We start from the raw sequence: 18,519 nt of genomic DNA, 5'->3' as shown, positions 1-18,519 counted from the left end.
ATAGCCAAGATGGATGAATGGGTTTGGGCAGGAACACCGCTTGCAGACTGTGCATCCAATCTTGATTGCCTGTGTGGATGTGAGAGACGTTGATTTGTGAAGTCGAGTGAAGCAGCATTGGCCGGATCGAGATACTGGCACATGATGGGAGCGTGGCCAAAGAAAGGAGCAATGCCGACCCGAGAGAGAACGAGCCTGGCATGTTGTTGCGTTGGAGGGAGATGCCTAGGCTGATTCTAAGCCTACGCTGGGTGGCTGTAATGGGCAGCAATTATCATTGTGGACAAAGCGGGAAGGGGGCACGAGGGGGCCCAGGGGTCACCGACTCATCGGGAAGAGAATCGCCGGCTGGCAAAACTTTAACTGAAGTTCACGCAGCACCAGGCACCGGCCCGCACGCCTTTAACCTTAGCCCCCGTGCCCCTCATCACAAAGTACCTAGGTAGGTAGCCGCAGCAGCAGTCCTAAGCACCCCTAGCAGCTCTATTACCCCTGGCAGAAAAACAAGCAAACCCCCACCACAGCGGCAGGTGCCGCATGCCTATGTAAAGTTTTGGATCCGTAGACCCCTGAAATTCAACCTCGCCAGCACCTTTGAGTGTAGATCACTAGGTATCAGTCCATGTCGCAGTTACCAATGATTCGGCTTCTGACCTCACATGTTTCATTATCGCTGTCATGGAGAGCATCTGGAACTGTTGCGGTATTTCCTAATTCTTTCCTTCTTACGAATCAACTCCTCTTCATCGCTGTAGCCACCCAACCGCCTAGTTGTTCTCGTCACATGGGCAAACATAGACAAACATTTGCTGGCCCAACAGGAATCTCACGATAACCCACAGCCACCAGCAATGCGCCCTATCAGCGATGCAGGGCCCTTAACCGAACCTTTAATCCTCCGCGACGTGTCCGACTTCATTTTACCGCTGCTTCTTCGTTTGTACCTTTTGCTGCCCGATGAACCCACAATGGACGACACAATTCCAATTGCTACAAACGACAAGACTGTCACGCTACCTAGTCGCAGGTTTGCCAAAATGGGGACACTATGGTCCAGTTCAAGTATCTCTGCGGCCCTCACCTCTAGAGACTTCTCTCATCTCCATGTTCGCTTAAAAAGGTTCCTGCACATGCAGACGCAGACGCAAACGCAAACGTGAAACAGTCCCAGCGTCACCGCCTCTTCGTCCAAACTCTTCTCCACCACACAGTACTTAGTTACACTGCAGCACCGCATCTTCCCCAACCCTCGACATCATGGCATCCGAAAAACGTTTACGACGACTATCCCAGACAAGAGCCCGGCCTCCAGCAGGCACAAAACGGTCCTCGAGCTTGCGAAGGGTATACAACCGCTTCTTTCACCCCGATTCGCCGCTCTCAGAGGGTTCCGACGACGGGTCTCCGGTCGTACCAGACTCCACGCAACCTCCACTGTCAGAGATTGAAATCCTTCAGGGTGAACTGCAGCAATGTCGCCAGAATCTCGAGGAAGCCAGGGAGATGGTCATGTCTCAGGACCACGAGCTGTCGAACTTGGAGAAAAACACACAAAAGATGGAGAGACGTTACAAGGAGAAAGAGTCTGCTCTACGACGACTGAAAGCATCGCTGGAGGAGACTATGGTGGCCGTCGTCGTGCAGCAAATCAGAGATGCTCAAAAAGCCGAACGAGATCTCGTCAAGGAAGAGTGCAACCGTGAGCATCAGGCAGCCTTGGACAGTGTACACCACAAATACAGGTCAAGAGTCGCCATTTTGTCACAGGAGCTCTTGGACTCTCGCGCAGCGAATGAGCGGATGAAGGTCACCTACGAAAACGAGGTCTCCGCCCTGCGTGCTGAACTCGCCTCTCTGAACACCGATCTCGAAGCCGCAAAGACTGCTATTGTCGAGACTACCGAATCACTCAAAAGCGTCCAACTGGCCTCAACGACGGCACTAGAAGAGACCGAGAAGGCCAACGCAACACTGAGAGCCGAGCTCGAATCACAAATCGCTTCTCTCACCGATGAATTGAATGCTACCCGTTCAGGTCTACACAATGCCGAACTGAGCATTGAGGATCACACCAAACGGTATGACGACCTCCAAACGACCTCGTCTCGTGCAATAGAAGAGGCCAACACTTCTCTCGCGTCGATTCGGGCGGATCTGGAGGCCCAACTCGAAGCACACGTCGCAGAGCTCACTACGACCAAAGACGCCCTCGACACCTCATCTCGGGAGAGGGAGGCCGACCAATCGGCACATCAGATAGTCTTGGATGAGCTTACCAGTGTTCGAAACCAGAATGCTGATCTTACGAACGAGGTGCAAACTCACGTAGAGTCAAAGGCCGCTCTGGAAGAGAAAATCGCCCAGCTCGTGCTCGAGCTTGAAACATTTGAGGCCTGCAAACAAGATCTTGAAGGCTCTCAAGCCCGGGTTGCGGATTTAACTACGGAACTCACTACATCGCAGGTTGCACGGGAGAGTGCAGAGGCGCAGGTTGCTCAACTGTCCGCCGAGCTCGAGGAATTCGCTCAGCTGAAAGCTGAGCACGAGGCGCAGACACAAGAACTCGAGAGCGCCACTGCTAAGGTTGCAGATTTGACTGCAGAGCTCGAACCCTTCAATACCTGCAAGAGTGACCTGGAAGCGGCCCAAACAAAGATTGGCCAACTTTCTGCCGAGCTTGAAGACCACAACCAGCTCAAAGCAGACCATGAATCGTGCCAGCAAGAACTTGAAGACATCCAATCCAAGGTTGCAGATCTTTCTGCCGAGCTTGAGGTCCTCCAAAGTTGCAAGCAGGATCTCGAAGAAGCCGAAGCGAAGATTGGCCAATTGACCGCTCAGCTCGAAGACCATGAGCAGCTCAAAGCGGATCACGAGTCCTCCAAGCAAGAATTGGAGAGCACGCAGGCCAAGCTCGCGGAGCTACAAAGTGAGATTGAAGGGACCAAAAATGCCTTGGACGGAGCCGAGTCACGGATCACGCAACTCACGACGGAGCTTGAAGGTTACTCCCAGCTCAAAGAGGACCACGCGGCAGAAAAAGAACGGTCTGCCAACCTTCTTACGGACATAGACCGCCATGTTGCCGCTGTGGCGGACGCTGAAACAAGACACAAAGAAGCAGAGGCACGTGCTACCGAGGCCGAGGAGAAGCATACAGCGGTGCTTGAGGAGCTCGAGCAGCAGAAGACTGCAGCGGCCGACGCTCACTCTCGTGCTGCCGAAGCGGAAGAGAAGCACGCCTCTGCACTCGAAGAGATCGATCAACATAAAGCTGCCACCGCCGAGGCCGAGTCGCGTGCTGTCGATGCGGAACAGAAACATGCTTCCGCATTAGAGGAGTTGGAAACTCACAAGGCAGCCGCAGCGGAGGCGGACGAAAAGCTGAAAGAAACCGAAGCGCGCGCCGTTGAAGCAGAGGGGAAGCACGCCTCTGCTCTCGAGGAGATTGAACAACATACGGCCGCTGTGACCGAGGCTGAAGCGCGCGCCACAGAAGCAGAAGAAAAGCATGCTTCCGCACTCGAGGAGATCGATCGACATAAGGCTGCCACCACAGAGGCCGAATCTCGTGCTGTCGAGGCAGAAGACTTGCATAAATCTGTCCTTGCTGAGGTTGAAACGCTGAAGGAAAGCCTTGCATCAGAGACCTCAAGCCATGCAACAACGAAAGAACAGAATGAGCAACTCACCAAGGATCTTGAGGATGCTTCCAGTTCTCATCGTACGGCTCAAGCTTCGCTAGACGAGGCATTAGAAACCATAACCTCCCTAAAGGAGCAGGTCCAATCTCTCGAGTCCGAGGTTGCTTCCATTACAGCGTCGAAGCAGGCCGAAGCCGAAGAGCACGAAGCACAAAAAGCCAACCTCACCGAAGAATTGGCCACTGCCAAGGGCGAGATATCCAATCTCGAGGCGGAGAAGGCCAGATTGGCCGAAGCTATCGAAACTGCTGTCGCAGCTAAGAAAGAGCTCGAGGAGAAAGTTGAGGGTCTCGAAGCGGAGAGTTCCAGACTTTCTAGCGAGCTTGAAGAGGCCAAAGCGACCGCACAGAAGCAGCTTGAGGAAGCACAAGCGAGCCTTCAGTCAGCGGAAGAGAAATGCACTGGCCTCGAGACAGAGGTAAAGTCGCTTCAAGAGTCTAACGAAGAACTCCAAAATAAATGTGGAAAGCTCGAGGAAGTGGAGGCCGGTCGCCAAGCCGCGGAAGAGAAAGTCAAGGCCTTGGAAGAACAGCTCAAAGCGCTCCAGGACTCTCATGACGAATTGACAGCAAAATGCGGAGAGGTGGAGGCCGCTCAGCACAGCGCAGAAGAGAAGGTTGCCACTTTGGAAGGAGAGCTGAAATCAGCTAATGACACCAATGAAGAGCTGACGGAGAAATGTAAGAAGCTTGATGAGCTGGAGGCCGAGCATACTGCCCTCCAAGAGAAATCCGCTGCTCTCGAATCGCAGGTGCATTCAATTGAGGAGTCCAGGGATGAGCTGACGAAGAAGCTTGAGGACGTCGAAAGTGCCAAAGCGGTGGCTGAGAGTGAGGTGGAAAAGCTACAACAAGAGCACGTGTCAGCCGTGGATGGACTTAGACAGGAACTTGCGTCCACCAAGGAAGCCTCTGAGAAAGCAAAGGAAGAGGCGGCAGCGTCTGTGGCAGAACTCGAAGCAAAATTGGCCGCTTCTGAAGCTTCTCACCAGGAAGCTCAGGAATCGCTAGAAAAGGTTCGTGCAGAAGCAGACCAATCCAAGTCCGAAATGGATGACAAGCTCGCTGAGGCAGACAATGCCCTGAAAGCTACTCAAGAAGCTCTGTCAAAAGCACAAGCTGACGCTGATACCTTGACCAGTGAATTTGAGCAGAAACTGGCCGACGCGCAGGCGAAGCAGAGCGCTTCGGAAGAGGAGGCAGCCAAGGCAAAAGAGGAACTTGAGACGAAGCTGGCCACAGCGTTGGCTGATCAAAAATCCGCCGAAGATGCGCTTGACGAAATCAAAAAGGAAATCGAGACCGTCGCGGAGGCCAAAGCTGCCCTTGAGTCGAAGTTGAGCGAGGCAGAAAGCGCCACCGCCGCAGCCGAGCAGCGCGTCACAGAAACCGAGGCAGCCAAACTCGAGTTGGAGGGCAAGATCAAGGAAGCCGAAGACAACAAAGCAAACACCGAGCAGGAGCTCCAAGCAGTGAGAGACAAGCTGGCTGCAATCCAGGCAGAACTTGAGTCAACCCAGCAGGAGAAGCTCAATATTGCCGAGCAGTCATCGAAAGACCTTGAATCCAAAGAGGCCGAACTAGGCGCGGCTCTGACCTCCAAATCGGACCTTGAGGCCCGACTCCAAGAGACAGAAGCGAACCTAGAAGCTGCCAAGAAGGCTGGGGATGAGTCGAGTGCTCACTTGAAAGAGCTCGAGGCTGAGATCGAGTCCCTCAAGGCTCAAGCGATCGAGGTTAGCAAGCTGTCAGAAGACCTGGAAGCCAAGGAGAAAGCCATCGCAGCTTTGACCACCAGCAAGGACGAAGCCGAGCAGCGGGTAACTGAGACCGAGGCTAAGGTTAGCTCCTTGACACAAGAAATCGAGGCGCTCAAAACATCATCGGAGGCATCAAAGGAAGAGGCAGCCAAGCACCTCGAAGCGCGGGAGCAAGAGTTCAAGCAACAGTCGGATGAAGCTGCCCAGGAACTTGACAAGCTCCAAGCTGACTTGAAGTCCAAGGAAGAGGCGATTGCAAATCTCAGGGCTCTAAAGGAGAAGATGGAAGAAGAGATGGGAACATTCTCCTCTCCTCCGACGTCGCCTGACCCCGAAGCTATTGAGGACAAGACGTCGACAGTTGCCACGGTGAATGGCGGGCGTGGGAGGAAGAGCCGAAGGAGGAAGTCCAAAGCCAGGGCTACTGATGACAGTGATGCTGCTAAAGGAGATGTAGATGATGAGTGACGACGATATGCCCAGACGAACGATGTTATGTATGATGCGGAGCGCGGTGAACAGGATGGGAGTAATGAGGGTCCTACGACATGAATTGGCATGGAGGAGAACGAAGGGGAGAGTTCAAGGTCAAGGAGTAAAGGTGCATTAGGCTCGAGTTCTTGCTTGGTAATACGAGGTACATAGGACAATGGTGCGGGTGGGTGGCTATCTTGGCTATGTAGACAGACATGTAAGCGTTTGACATTTCGGAGTCTACGATCCGCCGGACTGCGCTTGACAATGTAATGATCCGCTGAAGACTGCTTCCGGTGCACGTGCCTTGCTTCCCCAGAAATGACATCAGAAAAACCTCGCCGCTGGAATCTCCGCATAATTTGTCAATGGCTCAATTTGCCGTCAAGATGACGATGCGACAAGAAACCAGAGCCAATATTTCAAATTATCACACGCCTCCGACTCTCATCAATATATTCGTCTTTATCATCTTTGTTGCTGCCTTCTGCATGCTCATCCGACGCATATCTCGTCTTTCTCGTCCAACACCATCTCGACCATCTCAGAACCCCGCTCCTGTATCGCGGATGAGACTCGCCCAGATGTCCTCCCATATTTCAAACGGCCATAGCAATGGCACCCGGTCCAACGGCCATTCCGAAGCCACGGCCACATTGGCAGATATTCCCAAATCCAATAATTTCACCTCCAAACTTCCTCCTGATCCTCAATTCCCGACGCCGATCGACTCTCACAAGGCCCCTCGACAGAAGTTGGGTCCCCGCATGGTGCGAGGGGCACTGTACACTTTTGTCAGGCCCGAGCCGACCGAGGAGCCTGAACTCCTAGCTGTCAGTAAGGCTGCGCTGCGCGATATTGGTCTCGCGGAAAGCGAAGCGTCATCCGAAGAATTCAAACAAGTCGTCGCAGGCAACAAGTTTTACTGGGATGAAGAAAAGGGTGGGGTATATCCCTGGGCGCAATGCTACGGTGGCTTCCAGTTCGGTTCGTGGGCCGGTCAACTCGGTGACGGACGGGCAATCTCGCTGTTTGAGACGACGAATCCAAAGACCAACGTCCGTTACGAGCTACAACTGAAGGGTGCGGGCAAGACACCCTACTCACGCTTTGCCGACGGGAAGGCCGTTTTGAGATCGAGTATCAGAGAGTTTGTTGTGTCCGAGTATCTCAATGCTATCGGCATACCGACGACCAGGGCTCTGTCGTTGACGTTGTGCCCCAAGTCCGAGGTGGTCAGGGAACGTCTTGAACCTGGAGCAATTGTCTGCCGTTTTGCTCAGACATGGCTGAGACTGGGCACATTTGACCTCCTGAGGTCAAGAGGTGACCGGGATCTGATCCGCAAAGTCGCAACCTACATTGCTGAAGATGTCTTTGGTGGGTGGGAGAAACTACCGGCAGCTTTGCCAGCCGATATCCCAGACGCCCATCTCGACCCAGCAAGAGGTGTCCCGAAGGATGAGATCCAAGGCAAAGAAGGCGCCGAGGAGAATCGGTTTACTAGACTTTATCGAGAAGTTGTTCGAAGAAACGCCAAGCTTGTGGGCATGATGCAGGCGTATGGTTTCATGAACGGAGTGCTCAACACTGACAACACGTCAATTTACGGTCTGTCGCTCGATTATGGGCCGTTTGCGTTTATGGACAACTTCGATCCATCCTACACGCCTAATCACGATGACCATATGCTGAGGTATAGTTACCGCGCACAGCCGAGCATTTTCTGGTGGAACCTCGTTCGTCTCGGTGAAGCCCTCGGTGAATTGATTGGTGCTGGGGACAAGGTGGATGACGAGGTTTTTGCAGAGAAAGGGGTACATGAAGATTTTGCACCCATTCTCATCAAGCGCGCCGAGACCATTATCGACCAGATCGGGGACGAGTACAAAGCTGTTTTCATGAGCGAGTATCGTCGTCTGATGACGGTACGATTGGGATTGAAGACTCAAAAGGAGAGTGACTTTGACAAGCTGTTCTCAGAATTGCTGGATACAATGGAAGCATTGGAGCTGGACTTTAACCACTTCTTCCGCCGTCTCTCCTCTGTCAAGATGGACGATATCAGCACCAAAGAGAAGCGCGAGAGCACAGCCGAGAGATTCTTCCACGGCGAAGGTGTCACCGGTCTGAACGAATCGAACGAGTCTGGCCGTGAAAAGGTCGGGAAGTGGCTCGATTCGTGGCGGGAGCGGGTGGTTGAGGACTGGGATATCACGGACGAGACCACTGCGTCGGCGGCAGACGAGCAGCGGGAGAAGCTGATGAAGAGCGTCAATCCCAACTTTGTGCCGAGAGGATGGTTACTGGACGATATTATTGATCGAGTACAGAACAAGAAGGAGCGAGATATTTTGAAGGGCGTCATGGAGATGACCCTCGCGCCGTTTGAGGACGAGTGGGGTTGGAACGAGGAGATTGAGAAGAAGTACTGTGGTGATGTGCCCCGATTTCAGCGGGCGATCCAGTGCAGTTGCTCGTCATGAACCATGCCGGTTTCCCAGCTGCCAGCCTGGCAGTGTTGATGATATTTTGACATTTTCCCCTCGAGGTGGATCGGAGATGGGTCGATATATCTAGAGATCTCTTGTGACGGTATATTACTCACTATTTAAGAAGTGATTATGAATACGAAGATGTAATAATATATCATTTTATACACCAAGTACCTGCGTACCTACCTACCTACCTACCTACTAGATAGCTTCTTTCTGCCCTGGTTGTGCCTCAGTTGTATGCTCAGATCCTTGTCTCCAACTCAGTGAGTTACTTAGGTAATATACAGCACGAGGAATATATTATATGATGTACACAACATCAATCCGACTACAATGTATATACTATATACTATTCACTCATGCACTTGTGCATATATACACCCAGATATCCACTCAGATCTCTGCCCACATCCACGTCGCATAATTCCTACATGACCCTACCAGGCAGTGTCTAGTATCCCCTGTCTCCCGATCCTCGATCCTCGTCCCTTCTCACTGCATTACTCAGCGGCGACCATCTCCTGGATCGCGGCCTGCAACTCCGCCGGGTCAATGTACACCTTATAAAACACGGCCTGTAGCTGCTCCCCCTGCTGCCTCTTGAAGACGATCCAGCTGGCGAAATCGGTGTCGACCCGCCGCCCGTTCTTCAACTTGAACCACACGGTGCCGTTGATGACGACCTCGGGCCCTTCGTGAGTAGGCCCCGCGAGGACGAAACACTTTTTGAAGGTGTGCTCGAGGTCGACGACGGGCCCGTTTGTCGGGTGGACCATGGCCTCGCGGAGGGCGCGGATCTCGTCTTTGCCCTTTACAGGGGTCGGGCCGAAGACGAGCTCGCTGTCCGGCGTGAACAGGTTGAGGTACTCGTTGTTGGAGTGCGGGTCGTCCCACGACCGGAAGTAGCTGGCGAGGGTGCTACCGAGGCCGGCAGGCAGGGAAGCGTGGTTTTCAAACGTATAGTTGTCGCGTTGGGCCATGGTTGGGTTGTTTCTCCCTTTTTTTTTTTCGAGCTAGAGTCGTGGAATGCTTTCTTGTTTCTCTTGATTCGGAGAGCTTGAAAAGGGGGGTGGGGGGTTTCTGAAGCACTGGATGTTGAAGAGCACTTGAACAGTAGTTATACGCGTGGACAGCGAGAATAAGTAAAGAGTTACTTATTGACCTATGTTACCAGGACCGAGCAATCAACATGCTCCCTCCCTTCCTTCCTTCCTTCCTTTATCTATGGCCTTCCGTCCCCCACAACGGTTTCTGTAGAGAATGCTGTGACATGGAGTTAAACGGCCAAAGCACCCCCGTCGACATCGACGGGTTTAGCGAGTTACGAGCAGAGGAAGCGGAGAAACCGAGATTCCTAGGTTCCATTATAAAGCAACTGACAACATGTAAGAGAGGCCAAGACGAATGAAAACACACCGAGGAGGATAAATCTCCTGATGAGGAAATATACGGTAGAGAGGGACGGAAGATCCGTGACCCCTTTGCCATGCGGGTGTGATGCGGGAAGCGGGAGAGCCGCGTTTTGATATATACTTTGCGGAGACGGTTCCGTTCCGAGGGAGGATCTGCATACATAGATAAAGTCCCTGTACAAGCCTCATCGCAAAGCCAAGCGAAAAAAAAGCAAAGGAAAAGGTAAGAAAAGGCAAATACCGTTAATTTAACGGAGCAGCCGCCCGCACGAGACCAGCAAGACGAGCCAATCAGGAACACTGAGCAATGAGAAACTTCGGAGTCGTCATAGGGCGGATGGGGCACAGAGCATCGTCATACGGAAGGCCGCTTTGGGAAATTCCATGGGATGGAGAGTAATATACCGCCCTCATGAATGGGCGAATAGGTATCAAGACGTACTGTAGATTGATCCGTGTGTCGTGATTGTCAATCCACGTCAGGAAAATATCCCTTCCCTTCTCTTCCACAACCTCCCGCTCAGTCTGTCGTTATTTTCCACACCCTCGCGTGTAAAGACAACTCCTCCAACAACTTCAAAATCCCCATCGTCATGAGCAACAGCATCCACCTCGTCAACGTCTTCACCTCAGACAATAGTGAAGGCGGAAATCTTGCGCCCATAGTTCTCCACGCCGAGGGTTGGACGGATGAAGAGATGCGCGATGTGGCGCACCGGCACCAGCGAGAAAGTGCGTTTGTACTGCCGCCACCACCACCAAAAGATGGATCCGGCGTGGATTTCGAGCTGCGGTTCTTTGTACCCGAACATGAGATGGAAATGTGTGGCCACGCTACCGTGGGGACGGCTTGGGTCATGCATGAGCTTGGGGTCTCCCAGACGCCGGAGATTAGGTTCATGACAAAGTCCGGCCTGGTGCGCACCATTCGCCGCGTGGAGGAAGGGGGAGACGACCGGTCCGCTACGCAAAATGTCAAGGTATTTGTGTCTCAGCCCAAGGGGAGGGTCGAGGACGTGACGGACGGCGCATTAATCGGTGAAATCCTCTCCGTGCTCGGTATAGATCAGGCGCAACTGCAACCAACGCCCCACGCGGTCCAGAATGCTTACACAAGCCGGGTGAAGACGGCGATTGCGTTACGCGACGCGGACGTGCTGAATGGTCTTCGCCCTGATTTCTCACGCGTCAGGGATTTGTGTGATCGGTTGGGGTCGACGGGCCTCTATCCCTACGCGGTGGTACACGGTGGAAACAGCAGGGACAACAGTAGCAGCTCTGTCCAGGCCGAGGCACGGCAGTTCCCAAAGGCTTCGGGGTATCCTGAAGACGCGGCCACAGGGATCGCAGCAGCGGCGTTGTCGTATGTTCTGGCGGCCCATGGAATGCTGCCCGTGGGGCAGGAGGCGGTGGTGTATCAGGGACGAGCGATGGGATATCTGTCGCAGATCAACGTACTGCTTGAGGAGGATGGGTGTTGGGTTGGTGGGACATGTGCATGGGCGCATCAGCCCAGCTGACGCGCCTAAAGGCGAATAAGGAGAGAAAAATGCGCCTTTCACACCCCGTCTTGAATCGGGGTCGTTTGCTCACAGCCACGTTCCCTTCGACACAAGGCCTCAACAGTGCTTCTCTACCTGTGAGTGGCACTCCCTCTATAGCGTGATCTTTCCATTTGCCAGTCGACACCCGCTTCTGTCTCATTGTCAGCCAGAGGTGTGATCGCCCTCAGGATATCCACCTCGAGCGCATTCCACTGGTCATCAAGGACCTTGTACTGGCCTGAAAAGTGGTGGATATTGGTGCTGAGAGTGCCGTAGAGATTCGTGCCCACGTTCTCGATCTGCTTGATTTTCGGGTACTTTTTCAGGACGGGAGTCAGTGGATGGCCCGACTCACCCCGTTCAAGCTGCCTCTGTGCCTCCTTCAACCCGGTCTGGAAGAAAGCAGTCCAGGCCGCTGTCGCACTGTTCCCAGCCTTTGCGTCTCGTGGTGGTAACATCTCCAGAAGATGCCGAAAGGCCAGGTTTGTGATGATGCGCTGCTGTGAGCGATTGGCGTTTCGAAGCTCATCAATCTCCTTGCGCAGCTCGGCTTCTCGAGCCGCCGAGTCGCTGGAGAACAGATGGTTTCGGAGTGAGTATATATCTTCTGGAGGGTTGCGCGTGACGGCGGGGCATCCGGCCTCGAGGCAAAACTCGGCGACCTTGGTCGAGAATATCTGGTAGACCGAGTTTTTGCGGAAGTCCGAGTAGCTCTGCAGTAGCTGCCACCACAGCGAGCTGAGCGCCGAGCTCGAAATGGGAACATCGTGAAGGATGGTCTTGACGACATCCGACGGTTCAGCAGGTCGCACGATTGGCGTGTTGACGTCCATCCTCCTCCTAAACCCTTGTAGCCATGTCTTGAAGACAGAGGTGATGAGCCAATTGGCTAGGATTACATCCAGCCGAAGCAGCAGCCTGGTGCATTGGTTTGGCAGAACCTCGAGAGCGCGGCAGGCCGGGGTCAGATTCCCATCCTCCGCCGTGAAGCCGGCCAACCAGGGTGCTGATCTCAACAGGCTTTCGAAGCAGTCTGGCTCCCAGTACTCCCACGTGGACGCGGCCAGTTCACTCACACAGGTGTGTGCGTCTGACTGCAGATGTGAGTCGCGATGTGTCTCGAGGTATTTTCGTAAGTCGAGAGGTGTCGTGTCAAATCGAAGCTGTGTCCAGTCCGCCGACGCTGTGGTTGCAGAGGCACTCTCGCCCATGATGACACCGATTGAGCAGTCCAGGGGCAGTCAAGATAACCATCTGCTGGGCCAAGGGCTTCCTTGGTCCCTGTGGTGAGGAGGAGCTCCAGACAGGATAGAGGGGACAACGAAAAAGGAGAATCGGGTAACCGTGGGGAATAAGGGGGCGGAGATTATTGCCGCGCGGCTTGGGGCCGGTCCGATTCCTTCCGCTGGTGGTACCGACTGTTTCACGCCAATCCGTTTCTGGCTGCCAGAACTGTCGTCAAGAGACCTATACCTGTAGACAAGATCACCAGCATTATCGCTTCCTTTGGTATCTGACCTCAACGAGGACAATGACTCGAGGTAGCGCTTGAACCTGCCATAGAGAGGAGATCCGAGTCGTGTCTCCAAATATCGGGAATTTCATTCATCCTCATCAGGAGCCGATCACTTCGACATCCTTGAACCATTTGTGCCCCAATGCCTCTCGGGCCGTGATCCCTTTTCCCGGATTGAAGTCGGCATATTGCTGGGCGGAATTCATAGTTGTTTCGAGGAATCTATTTCAAGACAAACTGCTCGTTAAGGTCTCCGTGATAGCTAAGTCAGTAGACGATACTAACTCTACTGGCAGTGGTATACGTAGCAAGAAACATGCGACCTAGCAAACTTCCTTTGTCTTAAAGGACGCGTTCGATCTTGTACTGGTGGCCAGACATGCCCTTGGTCTCTGTCGCTTGATCTCTCTGAGCATCCGTATCCGTGGAATTTTTTGACAACGCAGGATGTGTTGTCGTGCTCGAGTAACGACGTAGTCGAAACTGGTTTCGCAAGGCTGCAGCGGGTGCGCTTCGCGGGCAGATTGATCTGGGAGAGGTTTTAGAGAGAAGAAAGATGATGTGCGACGTCCTGCAGCGCCGAAGAGCATTGGATCTCATCATGGAAGCCAGTGCCTCATCGGGAAATCTCGTACTTTCAGTGAAGTACTTCCGAGGGGCCAAGGTCAAGGGGTAGAAGTGGGTGTCAAGACATATGAGTCCCTGTGAAGATTTTCTGACCTCAGTCTTGACAGTTGACAGCCTCTCAGGCTGATAGCCACCTATTCTTGATCCCTGGACATCTTTTGGGGCTCCATGACCTGTTCGAATACACATCTGGTAAATGGATGTGAGTGATCAACCCGTTGGAGTAAAACACCATATAACTTTGTCGGGGGTACAATGAATCCCTTCGACGCTCAGAGCGAAGGCTCTTTTTCAATGTTCGTAAAGTCAAGAAAGTGGCTGCCAAGTGCCTGCGCCAGCCAGCGTCCGAAGTCAAGGAATTATCTAAGCTCACGGAGGGTGACTTCAATCGAGTATTCCAAATCACCATGAAAGATGGCTCCGAAGTACTCGCACCCCTTCCCTACCTTTCGACGAAACCATGTCGATTTGCAATAGCCAGCGAAGTCGCGACTCTGGATCTAGTTCGTGCTGCCGGCGTAACAGCTCCCAAAATCTTGTACTACTCGACAGACGCTCAGAATCCCGTTGGAGCCGATTCTATGATCATGGAGAAACTTCGTGGCCGTCCTATTGGAGATATGTACTAGATCTCAAGCTTCCGAAGTGGGCCTCGGGTGCTTTTAACAGGCACGGGGATGAAGCTAATCGTTGGCGAGACTCGCCAAAGGATCCCAACCCACCAGCCGGTTCCCACCTGTTTTTGTAGGGAGATCGATTTCCTGCATCTATAAGTGTGGCCTATTTTGTACAGCTAACTTCATTATCGTCGTCAAAACACGCAATTATTTATTCTGTTACAGCTCAACCCCCGTCGTCTTGACCTCTCGAACCTCAATCCGACCATTCCCTCCGACACCAACCCATTTCTCTCTTTCTCCGCGGCGCTTCATCTCCTTTCCGACCCATCTGTCTCTCTTCCCCGCTGCGTGGCCATCAATCCACCTGTTCAACGATTGGCTGCGCAGTTGATTGACACTCGCCCAGCCGCCGCCTATCACACCTTCCCCTTGACTCGCAAACAGGATGACCACAACGCTGATCAGGGCAAGGTGGACGATCAGCAGCACCAGTACACTCGCAAACGCTTTCCACGTCATTGGCCTCAGCGCCAACACGAAACTACTGGACTGAACATCCTCCGGCTCGTCGAATTTCAGGGCAAGATCATAATACGACATGGAGAACAGGTTGGTGAACACACTCTGCAAGGCATAGGCGGGATGTCCTGTGGCTTTGAGGGTGGTGGTCATGAGACTCAGGTGGTGTGGGTGCAGTGAAGACGGCCCCTTTGATCCATCAGCTCCCGTGGCGGAGATCGACGAAGAGTTCTCGAGCGAGGGCTGACAGTCCAAGCAGAATGTGAGAGCCGTATTCTTCCACCCCAGGTTCGCATTGAGCAGAATTGCTTGCCCCGTGCGCGATCGGCGTCGCGTTGTGGAGTTCGAAACCCAACTATCAGCTGAAACATTCGATGCAAACGGTGCGAGAGCCAGAATCCCTCGCTCTGCCAGAGTATCATTGGGCGAGGACAGGGCGCTGCTACTGTTGAGTCTGAGGGTGCCCAATTGCCGACGAATTCCGTCCGTGCTAAACGTGCGGTTGTCATAGTCCCATTCCATGTTTGGCTCGGTGCGATTCCACAAACCGTCGGCGCTGATATCACGGTCTACCACGTTGAAGGCGCTGTAGCAAAGAGAAAGTGAAAAGGTAATCTCGGGGTCATTGGTGGGAATGTCAAGCCACTCGCCCTTCTCGATGTAATCCTGCTCAGAGGCCAAAGTGAGATTTGACACGGTCGGCCCGCCACCGTCGTCGAAGATCTTCCGTCGCTTACAGTAGTTGAGCCACCGGCCCCAACTTCCTGTGGTATTGACGAGGAGGTAGGCTTGACCTACTCCGTACAACATATATGTATTCATTCCGTATCGCGTGCCACTGTCCGGATCGAGCACCTCGTCAATACTGTCCATGGCTGAAATGATGCCGCCTGTTTGAGTTACGGGACAACTCATCAAGGACCACTCCGAGGGCCGCTGCGCATTGGGGACGGCAGTACCACAGTTGAAGGTCTCTGTAACTTTGTCATTTTCGTGATAGCGAAACCGTGGAACCGAGCTTAGGTCGGTTGAGACGTCCCCGCTGATCCTGGGGCCTGCACACTCGTCGACGTTGCCGATATCGAGGGATGCACGCTTGATGGTAGGCCGCGCGCAGACAACCCGGGAGTCCAAAGTGGTGGCGATCCCCTCGTAACTTCGAAGCATTTCCCGCGAACTCTTCTGGGTTACCGGCATGAAAGCCCGCATCACAGTCCCTGTGTCGTGGACACCATCAACCGTTTCCCGATGACCCTCGGTTTGCGAGTATTCGGCAAAGGCAGGATATTGACTTGGGGCTAGAAGCATATACCCGTCACCAGACCAAGTCGCTTGGGAAGAGATCCCAGCATCCCAATTTATGGTTGCCGGAATTGACAACGCGCGAACCACGTCCGATATGGGGCTGATTTGTAGGTCGGAGAGCAGAATCGTCGAGGTGAATTGGACAACCGTTGTCGTTAACATGAGAATTACCGCCAACAACCCCAGGACGCCAGCCTTGCCTTTCTTCCACGACCCAAGAAGATTGACGACAAGTTGGTGAGGACCGTTGTTCTGGTGCTGCAAAAGAGTCATTGGTACAGAGTTGGGCAATGTAACCTGGAATTTTTGCAGTGCCAGGCTTGCCAGCATCGATGTACATAGCGCTGCCTGCGCAAAGACTGCAAATCGAATGACCAGTGCTGTCAAGGCGATAGCCTGAGCAATGTGTCCTCCAGCAACGATCCATCTCCAGAAATGGTTGCGGTCGTCAGCCTTCCACAGGAACCAGAGGAATCCAACTGCACCGCTGATGACAAGGGTGCCGAGTGACAGCACACTGAAGCCATAGCGACCGATATCGAGGACTTTCCCTGGTTCCTGCCGCCGCGCAGTCACTGTGTCCGGCGGTCTGTCCAGCGAGGTCCCAGCCCATAACGGGTCTCTTGAAGAATAGTACGACGGCGTTGACAGCTCAAAGAGATCAGAGGAGCCATGTTTAGCGGCCATGGGCGTCTGTCGCTGGCCTGGAAGAGCTACGAGGGGGAAAAATGATCCCAAACCTTTGGAGGTCTGCTTTGTCGGCAACGAGTCTCTTGGTTTTCCCAAGACGACAAACAGAGACAAGACAGCAGAGGGACACTAATCTGCCTTGGGCCTCCTGTAGCACGTACCGTGGTGGACCGGACACGAGGAGCGCCACCCCCAAGGCGCCGGTTTCTCGCTTCTACCACGAACATGAAGTTCTAGCCCAGCTGGTGTTGCGTCTGCCGCGCACGCCAAGCAGATCGGTTCATGAATAGAACAGGAAGGCTGGGGTCAAGTTGTGCAGGGCCAAGATACATTTCGCGTATTTTGGTCTTGGAATCCCAATGGGAAACCTCGGGTCTGGCCCAGCTTTCTTTCAGCTGCCGAGCCTCGTTCGCTTCACGACCAACCAACATGTTCGATCGTCGACGGCGCGGCGAGACCATGCAGAAGAGGCTCGTTCCTAAGTCTCGTGGGGCTCATGAGAATCTGCTATCTGAAAGCCAAGTTCTTTCTTCATCGTGACTTTCTAGATTGGGATATGTTCGTTTGACTTCTTTTGTCGATATACATCTTTGCAACTCACAGATAGCGCAACAAAGTCTCTATTGGTCGGCACAGAAATGTCCTTCGACCGTAGCAGTCAATTACAGAGGTCGCTGTTACTGTTCTATGCGTTCCTTGTCGTATTACTGCCACAGTTTGTATGCGGCGACGGAGTAGGACTGCCGCCATACGATGCAGAGTACATTTATCAGACATCGCTGCAACCTCGGGCGACGACCTCTGCACCAGCTCCAAAAGATACTTGTGGGTTCCTCTCTGGAGATTATGGTAAGTTCACCTGAAGTGCCATTTTCACAGACACACGGGAGTATTTGTTTCTCGTGATTCGTTACAGTACTGACTCGAGAGACCGGTTAGATATACCACTTACTTGTCAGAGCTCACGCACCTGTGCGCGATTGAATTCTTTCGTGGGATGCTGCTTGCCATACAACTGCACCAATATAGCGACAACGTGTCGGGACTACACAAGCTCTGAAACCTGCGACCCTGACATATCATCCTGCACGACGACCGAGGAGCCACCAAATACTTTGGACTGGTAAAGCCTCTAACCCCCCAAGCTCAGCCCATCATCTGCGCTTGACTGATAGTTTCTCTAGCTCGAGTCGGGCTCCATACTGCGGACAACTCCTGTTGGAAGGCGGTTCGACAGCGTGGATATGCACCACAAAGAAGAACTATATCATGACGGTGCTCCGAGCGAGTATCTCCATCACGGTCGTCGAGACGGGGTCAACCATTATGGCTACATCTTCTGCAGCTCCATCCGCTGCTTCGGCGACGGGAAGGACCTCTACCGCAACACGTTTCACCCCCAGTTTCCCCGCGACTCCCCGTCAGCCCGCCTCGGAGAGCATCGGCCCAGCGCTGTTTGGCGGACTGGCGATAGGGAGCATCGCGATCATGGCTGCCGTGACCGTCGCCAGCATCCTCTTCATCCGCCATAAGCGCCACACCCAGTATCAGTCGGTGTCTCAATCTGATCCGATCCGGTTGAGGACGGGGAAGTGAATAGATAGCTTGGGCATTCTCCCTACTTAGTGGGTAAGGAGGGTGCCTTTGATTGCACGAATAACGCGACCTGAACTTTTGAACTGTACTTTAGACGAAGCGATAGGCATCGACTGGAAATTATGATGGATATCTCCCAGAAATTTACAAGCGCTACGGCAACTGCCTGCTGTGGATTTCGAAGACTTTACTTGTTTACTCATGAAGCGCCGCTCGTGCAGAATATCCTATCATAATATTACACTGACACCGGAC

At 53.3% G+C, this 18,519-nt stretch overlaps 8 protein-coding genes across 8 annotated transcripts; 5 read left to right on the top strand and 3 right to left on the bottom strand.

Moving 5' to 3' along the window:
- Nucleotides 1–1,257: 1,257 nt before the first annotated feature.
- Z517_06113 (uncharacterized protein) lies at nt 1,258–5,931 on the top strand (the record flags this gene model as incomplete). Its single annotated transcript, XM_013427855.1, has 1 exon — nt 1,258–5,931. The coding sequence occupies one exon, from the start codon at nt 1,258–1,260 to the stop codon at nt 5,929–5,931; it is 4,674 nt and encodes a 1,557-aa protein (XP_013283309.1).
- A 395-nt stretch (nt 5,932–6,326) lies between these two features.
- Nucleotides 6,327–8,423, top strand: Z517_06112 (uncharacterized protein; the record flags this gene model as incomplete). The annotated part of the gene is made up of 1 exon (XM_013427854.1): nt 6,327–8,423. One exon carries the CDS (start codon nt 6,327–6,329, stop codon nt 8,421–8,423), a length of 2,097 nt encoding a protein of 698 aa, XP_013283308.1.
- Nucleotides 8,424–8,935: 512 nt separating this feature from the next.
- Nucleotides 8,936–9,415, bottom strand: Z517_06111 (uncharacterized protein; the record flags this gene model as incomplete). The annotated part of the gene is made up of 1 exon (XM_013427853.1): nt 8,936–9,415. The coding sequence occupies one exon, from the start codon at nt 9,413–9,415 to the stop codon at nt 8,936–8,938; it is 480 nt and encodes a 159-aa protein (XP_013283307.1).
- Nucleotides 9,416–10,440: 1,025 nt separating this feature from the next.
- Z517_06110 (uncharacterized protein) lies at nt 10,441–11,367 on the top strand (the record flags this gene model as incomplete). The annotated part of the gene is made up of 1 exon (XM_013427852.1): nt 10,441–11,367. The coding sequence occupies one exon, from the start codon at nt 10,441–10,443 to the stop codon at nt 11,365–11,367; it is 927 nt and encodes a 308-aa protein (XP_013283306.1).
- A 113-nt stretch (nt 11,368–11,480) lies between these two features.
- Nucleotides 11,481–12,602, bottom strand: Z517_06109 (uncharacterized protein; the record flags this gene model as incomplete). The annotated part of the gene is made up of 1 exon (XM_013427851.1): nt 11,481–12,602. One exon carries the CDS (start codon nt 12,600–12,602, stop codon nt 11,481–11,483), a length of 1,122 nt encoding a protein of 373 aa, XP_013283305.1.
- Nucleotides 12,603–13,941: 1,339 nt separating this feature from the next.
- Z517_06108 (uncharacterized protein) lies at nt 13,942–14,163 on the top strand (the record flags this gene model as incomplete). Its single annotated transcript, XM_013427850.1, has 1 exon — nt 13,942–14,163. One exon carries the CDS (start codon nt 13,942–13,944, stop codon nt 14,161–14,163), a length of 222 nt encoding a protein of 73 aa, XP_013283304.1.
- A 207-nt stretch (nt 14,164–14,370) lies between these two features.
- Z517_06107 (uncharacterized protein) lies at nt 14,371–16,665 on the bottom strand (the record flags this gene model as incomplete). Its single annotated transcript, XM_013427849.1, has 1 exon — nt 14,371–16,665. The coding sequence occupies one exon, from the start codon at nt 16,663–16,665 to the stop codon at nt 14,371–14,373; it is 2,295 nt and encodes a 764-aa protein (XP_013283303.1).
- Nucleotides 16,666–17,306: 641 nt separating this feature from the next.
- On the top strand, nt 17,307–18,264 carry Z517_06106 (uncharacterized protein; the record flags this gene model as incomplete). Its single annotated transcript, XM_013427848.1, has 3 exons — nt 17,307–17,517; nt 17,698–17,791; nt 17,853–18,264. The coding sequence occupies 3 exons, from the start codon at nt 17,307–17,309 to the stop codon at nt 18,262–18,264; spliced, it is 717 nt and encodes a 238-aa protein (XP_013283302.1).
- Between the last annotated feature and the right edge of the window lie 255 nt (nt 18,265–18,519).

The sequence above is a fragment of the Fonsecaea pedrosoi genome, assembly GCF_000835455.1.
Source record: "Fonsecaea pedrosoi CBS 271.37 unplaced genomic scaffold supercont1.4, whole genome shotgun sequence".
Classification (NCBI taxonomy): Eukaryota; Fungi; Ascomycota; class Eurotiomycetes; order Chaetothyriales; family Herpotrichiellaceae; genus Fonsecaea; species Fonsecaea pedrosoi.
This window is presented reverse-complemented; position numbering and strand designations above follow the sequence as displayed.